Here is an 18194-nt window from a genome sequence, read left to right as displayed (position 1 = left end):
GGAAGATCTTGTGGGGTAAACTTGGGACGAAGATTCTATTCTCCACAACGTGTCATCCTCAAACTGATGGGCAAACTGAACTTGTGAACCGCACGATGTCAACAATGCTGAGAGCTGTTCTTAAGAAGAACTTGAAACTATGGGAAGAAAGCTTGCCTCATGTGGAATTTGCATACAACAGGCGGTACACTCGACCACTAAATTTGTCCATTTGAGATTGTATATGGTTTCAAACCTACTGCTCCCATCGATCTTTTGCCTTTGCCTATGCAGGAACATGTGAATTTTGATGCAAGAAAGAGGGCTAAATTTGTCAAGAACATTCATGATCGAGCTAGAGCAAACATTGAAAAGATGACCAAGATGTATGAGAGGCGCGCCAACAAGGGTCGCAAGAAGATGCTATTTGAACCAGGAGACTTGGTTTGGGTGCATTATGCAAGGATCGCTTTCCTGAACAACGCAAGAGCAAATTGCAGCCCCGAGCCGATGGTCCATTCAAAGTTCTTCGCAAGATCAATGACAATGCATATTAAATTGATCTTCCAAATACTTATGGTGTGAGCACAAGTTTCAAAGTCGCCGATCTTTCTCCATTCTATGGATTGATGAGTTGAGGACAACTCCTTTTCAAGAGGGGGAGGATGATGAGGACATTCCAACCGTGCATGATACTTCAAATGTCAAAAATTCACCATCCAACATCAAAGATACAAATCAAGGGCCACTTACAAGATGTCGTGCCAAGAAACTACAAGAGCAGGTGAATTCATTCCTAATCGATTGTGCTTTTATGACTTCTAAGGATGTTATACTACCTAAATGTTCTACATTGGTTGTGCTTAGGTGTACACATGAAGAAAGAGCACCAGATCGAACCCAAAAGAGCACCAGATCAGATCGGACCACCAGTTCGGACCACCAAAAGAAACAGCTATAACTTTTGATTCCCAGAAGATATGAGGGCCCATGAGTACTCTTTGGAAATCCTATTAAGTCTACTTTCCAACACAGAAAACCTCACATCGTTTAGACCCTCCAATAAAAAGTTATCTTCAAAAGACTCAAGACTGGTCAGAAGGTCAAGAGTTTGCTCGAGAATTTATCTTTGTTCAATTTCTCATGCAAAACTATACCAATCTACAACGTTTCATGGTGCAACATATACATGGTTGGAAATATAAATAAGTCTACTTTCCAACACAACAAACCTCATATCATTTGGACTTCCCAATAAAGAGTTATGACTGATTGAGTGGAGACTGCACAGAAGACCAACAGCCACACGAGGCCCCTCAGGTTTTCAGTTCGTGGTGACTTTTCATTTACCATAACTCCAGAAACTCTAAGGTCCATTCACACCCAGCAAGAAGGGTTGTTCCTTGTATAAATATCCTATGTATCTCAGAGATCAGAGTACTTTTGATCATTTGATAAACTAAAATTATTTTGCAGCCGAGCTGCTGAGTGCCTTGCACACCCTTGTTCTTCCTTGTTCTTCTTGGGCTTGTGAAGAGATCCCTCTAGGTTCTGCTACTTCGTGCTCCACGGTTTCCAGTACGGCTGTACCGTTTTGTGTGGATTAGTCCCGGTTTGTGGTTCTGCGATCGTTTGGAGATCGAGTCGAAGTCCTCAAGGTTTCGGTGCCTCTCTCCCCGTCGCTTGGTCGCATCCAACCTTGGCAAGTATAAAGTTATTTACCCGCTGTTCGCAACAAAGTTATCCTTGTTCTTGAACCTACTGTCGTGAAGATCGGGCCATCCTTGTGCTAGAATATATCGGCACCTATCACACCACCTGCCGTCTATCCCAGTCACACCGTGGAGCACGGTCATATCCGAAGGATCCCACATACCCAAGCACCATGCTCATGTATGAAGTCACTACCCTAGCGTCCCCGGGGTCTCCCACCCTTCAGATGGACAAGTAAAACGCTAGAGCAAGCCCGAAAGCACAACGAACCTCTATCTGTACCCGGATCATCTGGCCTAACCAAATCCGTAGCACAACTCATGAACAAACTAAGCATGGATTGATAAACTATCAAGATAGCTAAGCAACCATGGCATATCTCTATATTATAAATAGAAGTCTAAAAAATCGGATACAAAGACATACCAGGCGCCGAGGATTGCTCAATGACTCTGAGGACGACTTGCTTCGCTAAGGAAAACTAGCCTAGCTCCACTGCCTAGCTAAGAGAGCAAGAGAGAGAGCCTCATTGGAGAGAGTGGAATGAGAGGGGTGTGTGTGTGTTGAGAGGGGTGAGAGGGGGCCCTATTTATACTAGTGGAGGTCGGTTCCCGCCAAATGCACGTATGGAAGGTGATCAGGAGACTTGGGAGCGACTCCTGCTCGAAATGCACCTCGACGGGAGGCCGGCCAGGTTCGGCCGACCCAAGGGGTCGACCGGCCCCACCTGGCCGCCTCTTGTCTTCATCCTCCTCTGGCAGGCTGACATGTGGGCCCAGATATCCTTGTATGCGTTATGCATGTGTCGGTGTCCCGACCCGGGGGTCTGGATCCCAACTAGTAAATGCTGCGTGTTTCCTCGTCCTAGATGATGATGCAAGAGGCAACACAGTAACGCACGGTTTATCCTGGTTCCGACCGCGGGGCCGTACGTACAGCAAAAGGGGGTGTGCGAGGGCACTGTATTATCTTGCACCCTGAGTGCTTGTAATAGGGGGTACAAGCGAGTTGAGAGAGGGAGGGAAGCTCCTAGGTCTCTGCTAGAAGAGGAGTCGGGTATGACGATGATCGTGAGTGTAGGTGACCGCGGTAGCTGATGTCCAGAAGCGTCTGAGAAGGGAGTCAGCCAGTCCGTTCCCCCAGTCGTCCGTTTAAAGGAAGCCCGCCTCCTCCTTTTATAGTCACAAGGAGGGGCGGTGTACATGAGTGGGACGTGGAAGTCGTAGTTTTCCCCTGAATCGCGGGGGTACAGTGACTGAACACTGTAGGAAGTACACTGTGGGCCATGGCGTCAGGCATGGCAGTCATCCTGGATATCGTCCTTGGTCCCACGGAGATCGCGCCGGCGTCCTGCCAGCCCCTGCAGGCGGCGTGGTCGTCACTGTAGGGTGTACGGGCCTCCAAATATGGCGTTCCGTGGGCCCTGCAGGTCAGGGTCCTGCGTGCCCCAGCGGTGGCGAGGCACGCGGTGGTCCCGGACCCCCTGGACGGAGTGCTGGCGTGCACTCTAGGAGGTCCGGGAGACACGTGGAGGTCCCGGACCCCTCGAGGGGGGAGGTCCGGGACATCAGTTGCGTGTGCTGAGCATCCCTCGAGGAGGGTTACGTGGCATCGCCGGGTCCTTTCCCAAGCAGGAGGCGGGTCCGGGGCCATGCGTATGATGAGGTGGAGTCCGGTCAACCGGAGTTAGCAGAATAGTAACGGGGACCGTGCTGAGCGCGTCTTGTCCCGCGTCGCAGGTTCCACAGTGCCGCCACAGCGTCCGGGATGGCGGAGCAGTGACCGAAGTCGGTGGATGGGACTCCGGTCGCAGCCATCATGAGGAATGGCGGTCTGACACCGTCTGTCCTGGGCGCCGTGGAGGAATGGTCGGCTTTTAATTCCCCTGTACGGCAAGCGGTTGAGCGGCGGGGCCGTTTGTCCTTATGCCGAGGGGTGGCCTCGAGCGAGGCGGAGGTGCGTTGCTTGCTCGAGGGTAGTTCCGCTACCCTCGAGCGAGGCGGAGATGCGGGGCGCTGCCGAGGGTCTCGATATGAGCCCTCGAGCGAGGCGGAGATCGTCCCGCGGGCCCGAGAGGGGTGCGAATGGGCCGCATGCTGGGCTTCGCTGAGTCCTTTCCTTTCTTTCAGATTGGAAGGAGGCCGTGGGCCCTCGTGGGCCTAGTTGCCTTAACATGTGTTTGCGTTTAAAAGCGATCTTAGTACCCGGATTAGGGTGTCCCTAATCGTGGTACCCGACAGCGTGGTGCGCCCGTTTGCACTGCCAGATGGGCCCTCCTTGTAAGTATGTGACGCCGGATGCGATCTTCTGCGTAGCTGTGTGGCGTCTGCTGCGTGTTTTCGTTTTATTCCGCTCTTGATCATCTAAAATGTAGAAAACTCCAAAATAACTGTGGAGCAAGGTTAGTGATACAATTATGCGAGTAAGGTATATAGTTTTCCTTTATTATTGAGTCTAGTTGACGGTCGGATTTGGCACTTAAGGACCATCAACAACGTGATGGTATTTTGAAGGTATTTTGTTTTAAGAAAGTGGTGGTTATATTAAAATATGGCGCGTTATTGTGGAGGTAGCCCGAGTAGCCATAGAAGAACGATGGAACAATTTTTTTATCAAAATAGGATATTATGTTGAACTAATTAAGAAAATGCTTTGAATTCATAATTTTATTGGGTAGCGAAGATTTAGGTTTTGAAATTTTGAGCAACTTTTGTATTGAATGATTTTTAATTGCAAGACGTTTTGGTATACAAATTGTCGGTAGAATAGATCACACGTAAGCATTTGAACAAACTAATTGTGAAAGAGTTTTAAAATTTAAAATTTGGACTACAATAAAATTGTAGTTTCCAAATTTTTTATCAAAATTCATATTGAACAACTTTTAATTTTGATGTATTTTGGTGTTCGGATTGTACGTATAGTATTGCTCGTGAAGAACTAATGAATGGAACAGGTTGGATTTGATTTAATAAAAATCTAAGGATTTTTTTGAAATAATTCCTGAGAGAGGATCAGCAGGATGGGTTGATTTTGTAAAAAAATATTAAAGGTTTTATTTGCAAAGTGTTCTAAACCAGAAAGGTTGGACTGCGGGTTCATTTTGATAAAAGTTGTGAATTTTTTCGCAAAAATACGTGAAAGGGAGGCTGGACTGCGTGTTGATTTTGCTAAATAGAGAGTTTTTTTAAAAAAAGCTTGAGAGGAAAAGTCCGACTGCGAGTTAATTTATCTAAGGTTTGAGGAGTTTTTTTTTTGCAAAATGATCGGAACTCGCAAAATCCCACCCAGACCAATCTGACGGCTAGAAAGGACTGGTGACATGGCCACGCTGGCCATCGACATTTTGATGTGTGGATGGTATTGCAAAACTAGAAAAGCCTGCGACTGTGCTGCGTAGGGCCCGTCGTAGTATTGTAGTTGATGTGAACTTTAGTTGATACATGTAGTAGTTTTTATCGCTTTATTATTTTTATATAAGTATCATGGTCTATAGCCCGTTGTTGCTCTTGATTTATATTTTGGGTATTCTATTATGTTATGTATTTATTGTGGTGAAAAAAAAGGTAAAATAATTAGGAAGAGTGGAGCACAATTAGTTGAAAACTTAATGTATTTGCGAAATCATGTTGCAATTAATATATGTGTTTTTTAAGGAAGTGGTGTTATATTAAAATATAATATTTTATTGTAGAAGTATCATAAGAATATGTAAAAGAATGGTGGTACGATATTATATTTTTAGTAAAATAAGATGCCATGTTGAACGAATTATGAAAACAATTTGAATTTATAAAACTTTGCTATATAGTAAAGTTGTAGATTTTAAAATTCTAGACAACTTTTGTGCTCATATTTTTTTGATTTGGAAACATTTTGGTGTCCAAATTGTAGTACAACGGGTTGTATGTAAGTGTTTGTGCACGAAAGCGATTTGAATTTTAAAGTTTACTCTATGATAAAATTGTAGTTTTTGAATTTTTGATCAAATTATATGTTGAGCAACGCATTTCAGTGTTCAAATTATATGTATAATGTTGCTCGTGTAGAAGTAATGGTTGGAACAGGTTGATTTCGGAAAAAGCTGAGGATTGGTTCGCAAAATGCTTTGAGAGAGCAAGCTAGACCGCGGGTTGATTTCTCTAAAGATCAAAGGTTTTTTTGAAAAATAACTAAGAAAAATAAGATCTGAGCCGTCTGTCTGGCTGATCCGACGGCCTGAAATAGTGCAGTGACGTGGCTATGCTGTCTGACCCTCTTTTAGTGCTAGAATCGTATATAGAGAAGATTGGCAAAAAAAATTGATGAAAGGACCCTCGAGTGTTTGCCTTCAGGACCTTGACGAAAATATGAGACACGCCCCCTGCGCATTTGTCTAATTCGTCCTCTTCTCCTTTTCCCCTCGTCCCGACGCCGGGCCGGCACGGCGAGGCCACCAAACCCAGTCGACGCCTCTCCCCTTCTTCTCAGTCCGCCGGCCTCAAGCCATCACTGCACCATCGCCCTTCCCTCGGTAAGGAATCCCTACCTCGATCCGTCTCAGCTCCGCAAGAATATCTCTTTTCCGCGCCGGGAGCATTTAGATCGGGGGTCGTTCTTGCGAGGATCCATCCGAGATCCATTCTTTTTCCCCCCTCCTCTTCTTGGAACACCACATCTCGCTCACCCGGATCTTGGTTCTTGGTTCGTGGCAGAGGATGGATTGGCAGGGGCAGAAGCTCGCGGAGATGCTGATGCAGGTGCTGCTTGTGGCGTCGGCCGTGGCGGCGTTCCTGGCGGGCTACGTGCGCGGGGACTTCCAGCTCATGCTGCTCGTCTACGCCGCTGGCGTCGTGCTCACGGCGCTCGTCACCGTCCCCAACTGGCCCTTCTTCAACCGCAACCCGCTCAAGTGGCTCGACGCCGCCGAGGCCGAGCGCCACCCGCGCCCGCAGGTCAGCGCCACCGGCGCGGGGGCAGGGGGTAAGAAGAAGTCCGGGAAGAACAAGTAGTTGGTCTTTCAGAGGCAATATGTGTTGTCGGCCCATATGACTCGACTTGTTTTGGTACTGTTTTCAGAGCTATATATGACATTGAAATATTAGACAATTGCGGTGCTAAGTTAACAGATCAGCTGAAAGTTACCTTGCAATTTTGCATGCTATCTGCTGCAATGATTCAAAAAAGTGGCAACATGCTTAGTGATGGTCGCGCGCTATCAGGCTATCGCATTAGCTAAAACATCTCCCCTTAATTTCACCTGTCAGCACACAATTTTTCTTTCGCAACGCTTTGGTGGTTATTTATAGTTGGCTAATAACTAATATTTGCAGAGATTGTGTAGTTCTATTTGAGTTCAGCCCATTATTCTGTTGTTTCTGTTTTCTTCTTACTTCTTCTGAGATCTTATCTCATCCTTTTTTTTACTGTTGTTTATACCTGTCTTCCAATTTTTATCCTCTTTGAATGATCAATTGACTCATATTTTATTTTTTTAGTGCTGCTCATTATATTAAAGTTATAGTTAAATTATAACGCTAACTGTAATCGAATCTTCTCTCCAAATTATTCAGAAATTGGTCTATGTTAGAGTTTAGCACTGTATGTTTTTTTGTCATTCTCTTAGTGATATAATCAAAATCTAAACCTGCAGTTTGCATGTAGCGACATGTATCCTAAAAGTTATGCATGTGTCCTGGTATGAATGATCAGGTCTGAGTATCTGTAGATGGATGTTCTTTGCCGTAACAACTTATATTGGTTTCTTGCGTGGTTGGAAGTTGATGTAACCTGATAGTGATTGTTTCCACTCATTTGTCTGCTGTATGATATATATATAGGCTATGAATCTTGGATGACAAAAAAAAACATGTAGTAATCTGTACAAGTCAATTGTTTACCTTTGGATTAAAAGAACTACGCAAAGGCACACAATGAAGCAGTTATCCCAGTTGTATTTTGTATCTTCACTAAAACTTAAAAAAAGATTAATTGCTTTGAAAATTCAGTGTGCTTTGAAAATTCAGTGTGCTTTGTATCTTCACTAAAACGTTGTATCCAGTTCTCCATTGGATGGTTTTTTATTGCTTAGAAAAAATTGAAAGATACTATTGGTTATTCTGTCTATTTCTGCGGTCTAGCTTTACCAGTTGCCCTTGGGATAGGTTGCTTTGAAAACAGAACAGGGTCCGATTTTTTTACCTTATACTCTGTAATGCGGCTGTGTGGGGAATCTTGTAGTTTCATATCAACTATCCTGACACATTGTTGTACTTTAGTAGTTTTGGCTCCATTATATTTGACATACAACCTTGGCATTCATCTGCAGTGCGTTTCTGACTTTACACAATCGTACAGAGTTAAAAAAAATATCTCATGTTGCTGTGTTCCTTCTATGCATACAAAATGTTGCAATTGCTTTTAGAACTCTATCGAGGAGGGAACAAGTGCTGTTAAGTTGACTTTTTTTTACACTTTAAGGTGTTGGTGTTGGCAGCAAGAAAATGCCGCAAAGTTTCATCTCAGCGACTGTGTGACATGCCAACATCCCTTGTTTCTGATGTATTGCCATGTACTGAACCGCAATCATATTGTTGCCAAGTGGTATTCTCTTTGCCGAGTTTCCTTTTGATTGCTATGTGTTTGAAGGTACAGATTGGGAAGTAACCAATGAATCTGACAGCAGCAACTGTTATCGACTCTTATCTGAGCTTTGATTGTACATTGTTGCTGAAGTTTGCGCTACCATTTTTTTTAATGGTATGGTTGATGAGATAGTGCTCAGTTTTTTTTTTCTAATCTGCATCATTCCCTCTTTCTGTCGCCATCTTCTCCTTGCAATATTGCATCACCAATCTCCTTCCCTACCCTGATCAACTGAATGAACAAGGCCTGATGGATCTGGTTTGCTTGGTTTGACGCCTGCTAGCGGCTTGCTCTCTAGTCATGCTTGAGAAAGTGTGAAGCCTGGATCCATGGGCCGTGGTTTTGGCCTGATAACAAGTTACAGGCATCCAATTGTTTGACTTTGACAGGCTGCTGTGTTGCAGTGTAGAGCACAGGCCGATGACACATGAATTGTGGGAACACGCTGTCGCCGCGCCGTCAGCAATTCAGCATCTGCAACACCACTGCAATGCAAAAATGTCGGAGAGCACATCCCTGATTACACTTGTGCCTTCTGAAACTGCTGGCTGCTGCGGCTGGACGCTTTGCTCTACCGGGTTTCCATCTGTTCACTCATCGGCTGTTTGAGCTCTGGTCCACTGCTCAAAACAATGGAAAAAAAAAGGCGGCTATGATCCATGCAATCAAGCAATCCGATATGCCGACCTCGTCTCATCTTCTTCCACACGCCCTTCAACTTTCCACGGCGGCATGGCACCGCAGCGCAATCGAAGTCCAGGTTGACAAAGATCAAACAAGATCGAATGACAGCTCCCTGCTTTCACCGTACTCATCAGAAGGTTATGTTTTGCATCCAAATTAAACCGCATGATCTGATCCGATCCGAAGACGATGCATATATTTTTGTGTCCAGGTTACAAGATGATCACCCTCCAATCCATCCAGCCACCGGTTCCTAATTTTATCTTGAATTAAGGAAATTATTGTTCATCCTTTTCTTGAGGCATGGTTCGCAAACGCTTAGTTTGACCAAATCACAAACTCGTGATCGCGTTCTTTATCTGTCCATGAGTCCTTCCATCTCACATTTGCTGAGAGGCAGCCCAGATATGGCGTCCTGCGTATCTTTTTGTTTACACTTTACATCAAATCAGCATGCAAGTTGCCCCCAACATTACGGTCTCAAGCAACATCACAACTCAAAGGTCAGCGATATCATTGAGAAATAAAAACGACACCTGCATTTTCAGCATCATCTCATCACAATTTTTTTAATGCAAATAAACGGCACAGAAAATTTTGCAGTTCCAGAATTGCACCGGCTGTCTCAAAACCAATAAAAAAAGAAAAAGAAAAGAAGCACAACATCAGCCATCGGCGATCTAATCTGGTTGGCAATACAATTGAGCATTCTGACCTGAGGATCCAAATCCAGGTCATAATAAGATGATCAACCAAGCGATCCCATCATCGGTTCTCCAATTATTACCCTTTGTGTTTCAAAAAATTATAATTTCCCCTTGATCCAAATAATGCCACGTTGACTGTTCTATTTAATTTGTGACGTGTTTCTCCTCCGATTCATTGGTCACTATTGGGCCACATCCAAGATGCGGGTGTAGTCAAGGTGTCGCCAGCAAGGGGTTAGCAGCTGCTGCACCGCATGGCCCCATGTTCCTGGTAGTAGATTCGACATCTATCGCCGTCCATTTGTGGTACGTGGAGAACCGAATTTGCCAATGAGAATCCATTCTCGAGTTTTGCCGTCCCATGATTGGCTGGTTGGTGGCTCATGTGAGCCCAAGGAGCCAAGCACGGTCCTGGAGCAATTGACATTTATGCCATCAAAGCTTTTGTGCATTCTTAGCTAGTTTTTGCTCCCGTAGATAACCTGTGAGTTTAGTTTATCAATTTTGTTAGTCTTTGTGTATGTAACAATAAGCTTCCAGTTGTCAAGGAATTAAAAATTCTTTGGCACTACCATTATTTGCCTTTGATTTCTTTACTGAGCCATGCTTGCGCAACCTTCAACCAATGTTAGTTGCGCTCTCTTTTCTTTCTTCTTCTCTGCAGTCATCTATCAGGCCTCAACCTATGATAAGATGTAGTTCTTATTTAGGCTCGCTCGACATCCCAAAACCCAGCTACAAACCCATAGCCACATTTCCTCTTCTCTGGCTACAAAACAAGCACACCGAAACAACGTCGTTCTGAGAACCATACAATCGATCTCACCGCATGATCGTTGTTCCAGATTTTTACACACATATTTATAAACCACTTGTAATGCGAGGTGCACCACCATACCATCATCCCAAAAACCCCAAGGGCAAAATCGTCCCACAACCTATGAGCCACTTTCTGGTCCATACAAAAACCGGCCCTTGGGTGCTGCCAGAGGCCGTTTATCCATCCAACCATCCATCCGTCTGGCTAGCCTGCCAAATCAGCCGGCCGGTCTCTCTCATCTCATCAGTAGGCGATGCAGCATGTGACTTGGAAGCCCGGGATCGTGAGCCTCTCTCCCTGCTGCATTATTGCCTCCTTTTCTGTGTCTGAATCTTGTGTGTACCGGATGGCCACGCCACCTGTCGCCGGCACGGCCACATTGCCTGCTCCCTGCTGCACGCCTCGTCATTTCTCCGAGTCACACGCATTATTCTAGGTGGAAAATTTGTGTGTCGCATCAGATGCTGATAGCAACCTGGACCTGATCCAGATCTGGTCTGGTCAGAGAGGCTACCTTGCACACACTCATTCCTCATGATCCTGCCTGCGTTTCTCACCGGCCGGCCTTTGTTTCTGGTACAACCACTCTGCCCTTTTGTGGCTCTCATTTGTGCTTTCTTGTGAGTCGTGAGGCTTTTTATCTGGGTCTTGGGACAGATTGTTCATGGGCATTATTGGTTAAGTTGAGATGATGATATATATGGAGATGGAACTTGTGGACATGTATACGCTTCATGGTGTTCGATTTAATCTCCTCCTCAAAATGTCGGTTTCTCGGGCCGTCTATGTCAGATGGACCGAGAAACACATAAATAAAAGACATTATTGTTGGAGACGGGGACGAAGTATACGGCGATCCATCAAGAAGTCTTGCCTTGTGCTGCTGCGATATTAATAATGCCACATTATAATTATTGCTGCCCACTCTGTTTTTATAACTGGCCGTGCATGTACCGTAGCAAGAAAAAAATTTCTCACTAGGAGCAAGTCTACTATGATTTCCATAAGTCCATGGAGTTCCCAAAGTTGCACATGTACCGTTCCTACGTCCATGATATACTAAGTTCGTTCCTTCTGGATCTACCAACAACCAACATGATTGTGCAAGGAAAAAACATATATTTTATCCGAAGACAACAGCAAAAGAACAGAAGGGATTATGGAGGAAAAAAAAACAAAGGTTGAACGAATACCCATTTGGAGTGAAGAGTCCTAGATCGTGATAATGATGATTGATAAGTCCTTGTAAACCTTTTACGGCAAAGGTTTCTTGGGAGTCTTGAAGGCCTACTACGGGCAAAAGGGAACAAGGTACGACGACAGCGTCTGTTTTGGACACACGCTGCCGAGTGATGGATTCTTGCTAGTGGCGATGGGGACCCCCAGCGCCCAAACCATGCCACCTGCTTTTGTTGTTGGTAAAAGCTCGTCTTCTTGCCCTTATCTCCACAAACCACAACATGGCATTCAAACATTTCTAGAGGTTTCAAGAGAATAAAGGATGTTGCGAAATAAATCGGAGTGACAGAGCTTTCAAAATTCGAAAATAAATTGAAATGGCGACAAGTCGACAACGACAATTTCACCGAAGAAGTTTTGAGGTCTTACGATTTTCTTATTGTCTATAAGGACAGTGCTCAAGTTGAATGAATTAGTTTCTTTTCTGCATCAAAAACAGAGTAATATTCATAACAAGTTCAGTTCAATGAGAATGAGATAGAAGAAACAAAAATATTCAGAACCATTGCATTGTGTCTATAAATGGGTTTTATGTTGGCTCTTGCTGATTCCTGAAGACATACATATTTTTTTTTGCTAACAGTGCTGCTAAGGTTTTTAGCTGATATACAAATCATAGTGTCGCAAATAAAAATAATAATAAGGCTACAATTAGCAGCTCATTCCAGAACAGTTCAAAGATTGAATAACACTCATTGTTAGATGACTTATTGCCTCTTCCCTGTGGGCCAAACATGAGTCAAACTCACATAGTTATTGTCTCCAAAAACATCAGGGTAATCATGCCTCACATATAGTTTATCACACAAAAGTCTCTGTTCATTAGTACAATAATACTCAAGCTACAATAAGAAGCTTACCCGAATAGTTCAAAGATTCAAAACTCATTCATAAAACGAACTATTGCCTCTTCGCTCTGGCGCTAGCATGAGGCAACCTCAGTGCAATAATTTAATTAGTTCAGAAAACATCGTGATAATAATATGACACATATATATTTTTTTATGAAAAGTTGAAAAGTATAGTCTGGCCCTTTAAGCTGTTGTCCTTTCGCATTACAAACTGTTGTAGTTGACCAATAATCTAATAGTTTTCCATGTTTACTACAAATATCTATTAGATTTTTTTTCTTACATTGAAACATTATAGTTATTTTAAATCTTTAAAAAATAATAGCTATTGGTGCTGTTTTTCTTGACATATATAAGCTGACCAGACTTTGCTGTTAAATGCATTATTTGCCTCGTCCCTCTGCCCAAATATGAGGTTGACAATACTCATTCATAAACAAATTATTGCCTCTTCGCTCTGGCGCTAGCATGAGGCAATCTGAATTTGTCCAATTTAGCTTTGAAAAGCATCAAGATAATCGTATGGTACCCAATTTAACTTTTATTTGATGAAAAGTTGAAAAGGTACTATCTGGCCCTTGAAGCTATTGTCCTTTTGCATTGCAAACTCTTCTGGTTCCACAATAATTTAAGATTTTACCATGTTTACTACAAAAGTCTATTAGACTTCTTTTATAATGTTGAAATTTTCATTGAAACAGTATAGCAATGATGTTTTTGGTTGCATATATAAACTGGCCACTTTATTGAAATAACAGAAACTATAATCTATAATGCCAAAGTGTATTTGTTGAAATGTAATTAATTAGAATGATGAAGTTATTGGAAGAATACATAATAGCTTGAATGTTAAGACTCCAATAAATTTAAGTGTTCAAAATACAGAAAATACGCTATGGAAGAAAAAGGACCCTTTCACATCTCAAGTATATATAAAAGGGGTCTCATCCCACAACCACAATGACCTCAGTAAGCAGTGTTATTAATTCCACACATAGATCGAGCAACAAAATGTACAATAATCTAACACGGCAACTGATAACCATGACAGACAAACTCTGTTTGACCATCGCTAGCTACTGTCATGCGCACCTTGACACCTAGCAGGAGACAGGTTGGAGCTGAACATGTATATTTTCTGGCCAGCGCAGCGCAGGCAGCCAGTGTCCATTGGATGCCATGAAAAACAAGGCCCTTCCAGAGGCCAAGAGTGCATCACACCATCACCATGCAACGTGCACCACCAAAAGAATCACAACACAAGCTGAATGCAGCTTACATTTGAAGAACGGGTCATCAGTAACTTTCCAAGCATATGAAATTCAGCGACAGGGACCCATGAATCATTGCCCCGCGCTGCCCGTTCTTATCTTCCCATGCATAGAACTGTAAGCATCTCTGCATAAACGCATCAGCATATCCCATTTTCCCTGGCTCAAAAATCATCATCTTGTCTTGGGCAGTTAGCTCAAATCATATTAAAATTGCTTGCGCAACAACGACACAGAAAGTAGTTCGTTGTTCGCCGAACGAGTAGCAACTGCTTATCCGGGTTGGAGTCCTGTTTTTTTTTAATATAACTAGTGAAGATGCACATGCCACAGGCACATGTTTAAAGAATATTTATATTTAAAAATATCACATATTTTAAAATAATTATATTTTAAAATAACATGAGATTTATAATTAATATAACAAAGCAAAGTTGGATTATATTGAATCGAACGACTACTAAAACAATTAAATTCTACTAAAACAACTAAATTACTAAAACAACTAAATTATTTTTTTACTAAAAATGTAGCAATCCACTTCATTCTAAATCTAATTTAATCTAGATTATTATAAGAAGTTTCTTCAGTTTTGATTCCTTGATGATTCTCCTAGCATCTCATTTACTCGCACCGGACATTTGATGCCATCACGCAAAATAGGATTTGTTCATATGCCAACTCTGACATCTGCAATAGAAACCAAAATTGTTGATGGCGTAGCATATGTTTGCTATCTTGGATATTAGACCTAGACCGGTGATGTAAACCAGAGGGAAATGACCATCCATTGTACGGGACACCACAATGCATTTAAATCGTATCAGGATAGTCTGAGCAATTATTTCACTATCAAGTCCTTTTGAACCTTCTAAAAAAAAAGTGAGCAAGAAAATTTAGACTATGGCCTTAATGCCCGTATGTTGCTACGAAAAAAATCAATGCATACTTAATGTGATGAGTTATTTTTCTATTTATTAAACCTTGCTTCTGATGCTCAGTTATGACAAGTGCCTACCATGGTCAGCATGGCATCGGCTGTAGGCTCCACAATAATCAACTTAACTCGAGCGGGGACTTTACAGGGTCCACTTGTATTAACTCCCCCAGAAAAAAGGCAAACAATATAGCAACATTTCTGCACGAGTCTAACTTCCGCATGAGTGGAACAGAATACAGGGAAACACATGGAGTTTATTGCCATTAATCAAATTGAAGCGACACTGATGGCACGAGAAAAAAACATAAATCTTTGTGTCAAGCATGTAAACTTTAGGGCCAAACGTTGCAACAACATTTTCTGATAGAGTTTCATGATGGGGAAAAAATAAATTCCAATGAAAACTATTTTCCTTTGACCTGGTGTGCTTCAAAGTAAAGAGGCACCTGATAACAATTGAAACTATTTGCTTTAGCTTCCACATATCTCTAACAGAATAGGCAGCTGATTCATCAAGGCCTACTGGCTACCACTGGCAATTTCATTGCAAATATTAGCAGTGTCCAAACAACGGTTCCACAAAGTAACAGCAAGCCAATTTCCAGACAGGGAGCCAGCCCACACCTGCAAACCACGAGTTATATTAGTCTGACATACTGATGCACTAAAATTCAAAATGGTGCTAACATAGGACAGATCCTATAGCTGAAACATAGCCTCGTATAAACTGGAAATTGACAGTCAAATCACCTCGCAGCATCCGCATTTTCCCTGTCATAAAATTTTTCTTCCTTGAACTCCAAGAGGACCTACAGAAATAATACATGAAAACTCAACAGTTTACACAATTAAATGAACATTAATGTAATCAATTACTTTCTGAAAAGTATCATAATAATACCTGGGTTTACTTGAATTACTTCTTTGTTGCTCAATATTTTCATCATTTCTGAAGTCATTTCTGACATCACAGCCAATTAATAGAGGGTCCTGAAGGGTAACACTGCAAGTCATACTTCCAAATTGGAAGAAAATATCAGGAAGTGGAGAATTTACTCAACAAACTTATATAGCATTTATTAGCAAATGCACGGACAGTTTAGTGGTTGGACACCAAGTAGTGGGACCAACCACCCGGGATTCTAACCCAGGTCTTGCACAAAAGAAGTCATTCACTGGCTCAAGCTCCATCAAATACATCCAGATGCTGCTGGCCCTAAGTAGGTGCTGTCGTTCGGGAAAAATTTCACAGATGTCAGGCCGGATGCCAGGACTTTTCTAGTCCCAAAGAGGCTCTTCTCCCTCTGATCTAGATTTTCTTAAAGACTTATATAGCATTTATTATTTTTGTGATAATTTGTTCAATCATTAATATTGCAAGCAGAAGAAAAAATCCAGATATATTATCAATGTTGTGGTTTGAGCAATAAAAACATGGGTCATAAGCAAGTTTACAATAAATGTACAGTGCTTCAGGAGAGCAGTCACACAAGACATCAGTCATAAATCATCAGATATATAAAGACACAGATTTTGAGCAATAAAAATTAGAGTTTTTTATTTTACAAGATTGTTCAGTTTATCCCTCGACCCAAGTACCCCCTTAATGGCTGATGAAGTAGTAACCGAATAGGACTGACAAAATTGGTCCAAAATTCACAAACACTTACTTCATGAGAGCCCAGATGCTAAAATGTGAGCGATACTCAGGAAAAGCCATGCCACCATTCCCTACCTCCAGCATATCAGGGTCTGAGAAAAATAGAGATTCAAAAACAATATCAGGGAAAATGTGTGCAGCTTGCAGACAAGCTGGGAATGCCATGAATTAAACTCATGATTCATGAAAGAAGGAAACATACATGTACCATTTTGACTTCTTGTATAGCCTCTCTTACTGATCTTGCAGGAGCCAAATCCAGAACCAACATTGCTGGTGCTTCACTTTGACAGAGGCATTTGTTCTGACTGAGAACTCTGAAGTTGGATGGTTTCCCCTTTCTGTAGAAAGGCCTAATAATTGTTCAAAAATAGAAGGTTAAACAATCGAGTAGTGAGGAAGAAGCACATGACAAAGGACATCAGGATATTTCAAATCAAAATGGTCAACAGAAATGCTGTACTTTGGGAGAATTATTCCTTCACGGATGTAAAGCCAATCATTGGTGTACATTGAGTTCTGCAACATTGGCCACAACATATGAAACTCCCCTTTGAAATGATTTCTCCTGCAAAAAAATAAGGCAAGAAAAATTGTAAGTGACATCACATAATCTTTCCCACAGATTAGCAATAATTCATCACTGTCAGTTTAGTAACCTGGAGACAATGATTGTGCCATAGAGGCCCACGAAAATGCTCAAGACGATAGCCAACAAAACGCTCCCAACCACCACCAGTGGCCAAAAAAGGATGGCCAGGCCAGCGATTGGCACGCAAACTATTTCAAGGGACGGGCCTTCACGGCCGATGAGGTCGTGCAGCAGCCTCTGCCAGCCTTTGCAGCACCAGGGCTCTTGATCAGCGCAATCCACGACTAACCACAGGAGAGCAACAAAGATACATGACATCACATCCAGCAAACGGCAAAAACAATATTCAAAATGAATTTACATTGTGTACCCAGAAGTCGCACTTTTCCCTAATTTTTTGAATCTGCCAATTGCAATATTGATTTCAAGAAAATGTAGGAATGTGTGTTGCTCAACAACCATGATAGTGGGATTTGTGCAGAATATGCCTCAGTGACAGTCTAACACGGGAGATGACACATTACCAGGACAGAGTATTTTATAGCAAAAAGAAGGCTAAGCACATCCTTTTCATGACAAACCCATCCTTATCACAAAGGATTACACACAACACGGAGCTAATCCTAAACAACCAAACAGTGGGAAACGGCAAGGAGTGGGAGGACAGACAGGTACCTTATCGAATGGCGGAATGGACCTCACAATCATGGGAGCTCTCGCGCAGCTCCTCGAGCCAGACTGGGTAGGAGTGGAAGCACATGTCCGCGATGTCCCCAACCAACATGCAGCGGCCCTTGATCTTGACCTACATCCCGTCCTGTGCTCCATCCAGAACCATCTCCACGTTGTCAGTTATGAGGCATGCATGAATAACAGCCGCAGCACCTGAACGGCCCCAGCTTGCGTCGTGCAGGAGCCACGAGACGATGCTCTAGAGCAGTGCCTTACCACAATGCCGTGCAAGAACTCTTGACCTCGCTCTCCTGCTGGAACGCCTTAAAGGTGGAGATCCACCGCATGAAGAAGCCGTAGCCGAGCGCCATGCCGAGCCCTAGCAAGAGGCCAAACAGAACCGGCAGCGCGATGAGCACGGCTAGTTTCAGGACCGTGTTGA

The 18194-nt window shown here is 42.9% G+C and overlaps 2 protein-coding genes across 2 annotated transcripts; one reads left to right on the top strand and one right to left on the bottom strand.

The window, feature by feature from the left end:
• Positions 1-6038: 6038 nt before the first annotated feature.
• Positions 6039-6864, top strand: LOC120699362 (probable signal peptidase complex subunit 1). The gene is made up of 2 exons (XM_039983341.1): positions 6039-6205; positions 6387-6864. Exon 2 carries the CDS (start codon positions 6390-6392, stop codon positions 6681-6683), a length of 294 nt encoding a protein of 97 aa, XP_039839275.1. The 5' UTR covers positions 6039-6205; positions 6387-6389; the 3' UTR covers positions 6684-6864.
• An 8198-nt stretch (positions 6865-15062) lies between these two features.
• LOC120700965 (uncharacterized membrane protein At3g27390-like) lies at positions 15063-17840 on the bottom strand. Its single transcript, XM_039985148.1, has 7 exons — positions 17783-17840; positions 17148-17364; positions 16952-17056; positions 16691-16841; positions 15730-15818; positions 15579-15637; positions 15063-15452 (listed from the first exon to the last, which is right to left on the bottom strand). The coding sequence occupies exons 1-7, from the start codon at positions 17838-17840 to the stop codon at positions 15382-15384; spliced, it is 750 nt and encodes a 249-aa protein (XP_039841082.1). The 3' UTR covers positions 15063-15381.
• Positions 17841-18194: the final 354 nt, after the last annotated feature.

This window comes from Panicum virgatum, chromosome 3K (genome assembly GCF_016808335.1).
Source record: "Panicum virgatum strain AP13 chromosome 3K, P.virgatum_v5, whole genome shotgun sequence".
NCBI classification, from domain to species: Eukaryota; Viridiplantae; Streptophyta; class Magnoliopsida; order Poales; family Poaceae; genus Panicum; species Panicum virgatum.
The sequence above is the reverse complement of the archived record's forward strand: the minus strand, read 5'-3'. Positions and strand labels throughout refer to the sequence as shown.

Excerpts from the sequence above, each read along its gene's own strand:
- LOC120699362 (XM_039983341.1), top strand. The coding sequence starts at position 6,390 with ATGGATTGGCAGGGGCAGAAGCTCGCGGAGATGCTGATGCAGGTGCTG.
- LOC120700965 (XM_039985148.1), bottom strand. The coding sequence starts at position 17,840 with ATGTGCTTCCACTCCTACCCAGTCTGGCTCGAGGAGCTGCGCGAGAGC. Across the intron at positions 17,365-17,782 it reads GCGCGAGAGCTCCCATGATT|TCGTGGATTGCGCTGATCAA; the intron begins GTGAGGTCCATT and ends TCCTGTGGTTAG. Across the intron at positions 15,453-15,578 it reads GAAAATGCGGATGCTGCGAG|GTGTGGGCTGGCTCCCTGTC; the intron begins GTGATTTGACTG and ends CGTGGTTTGCAG.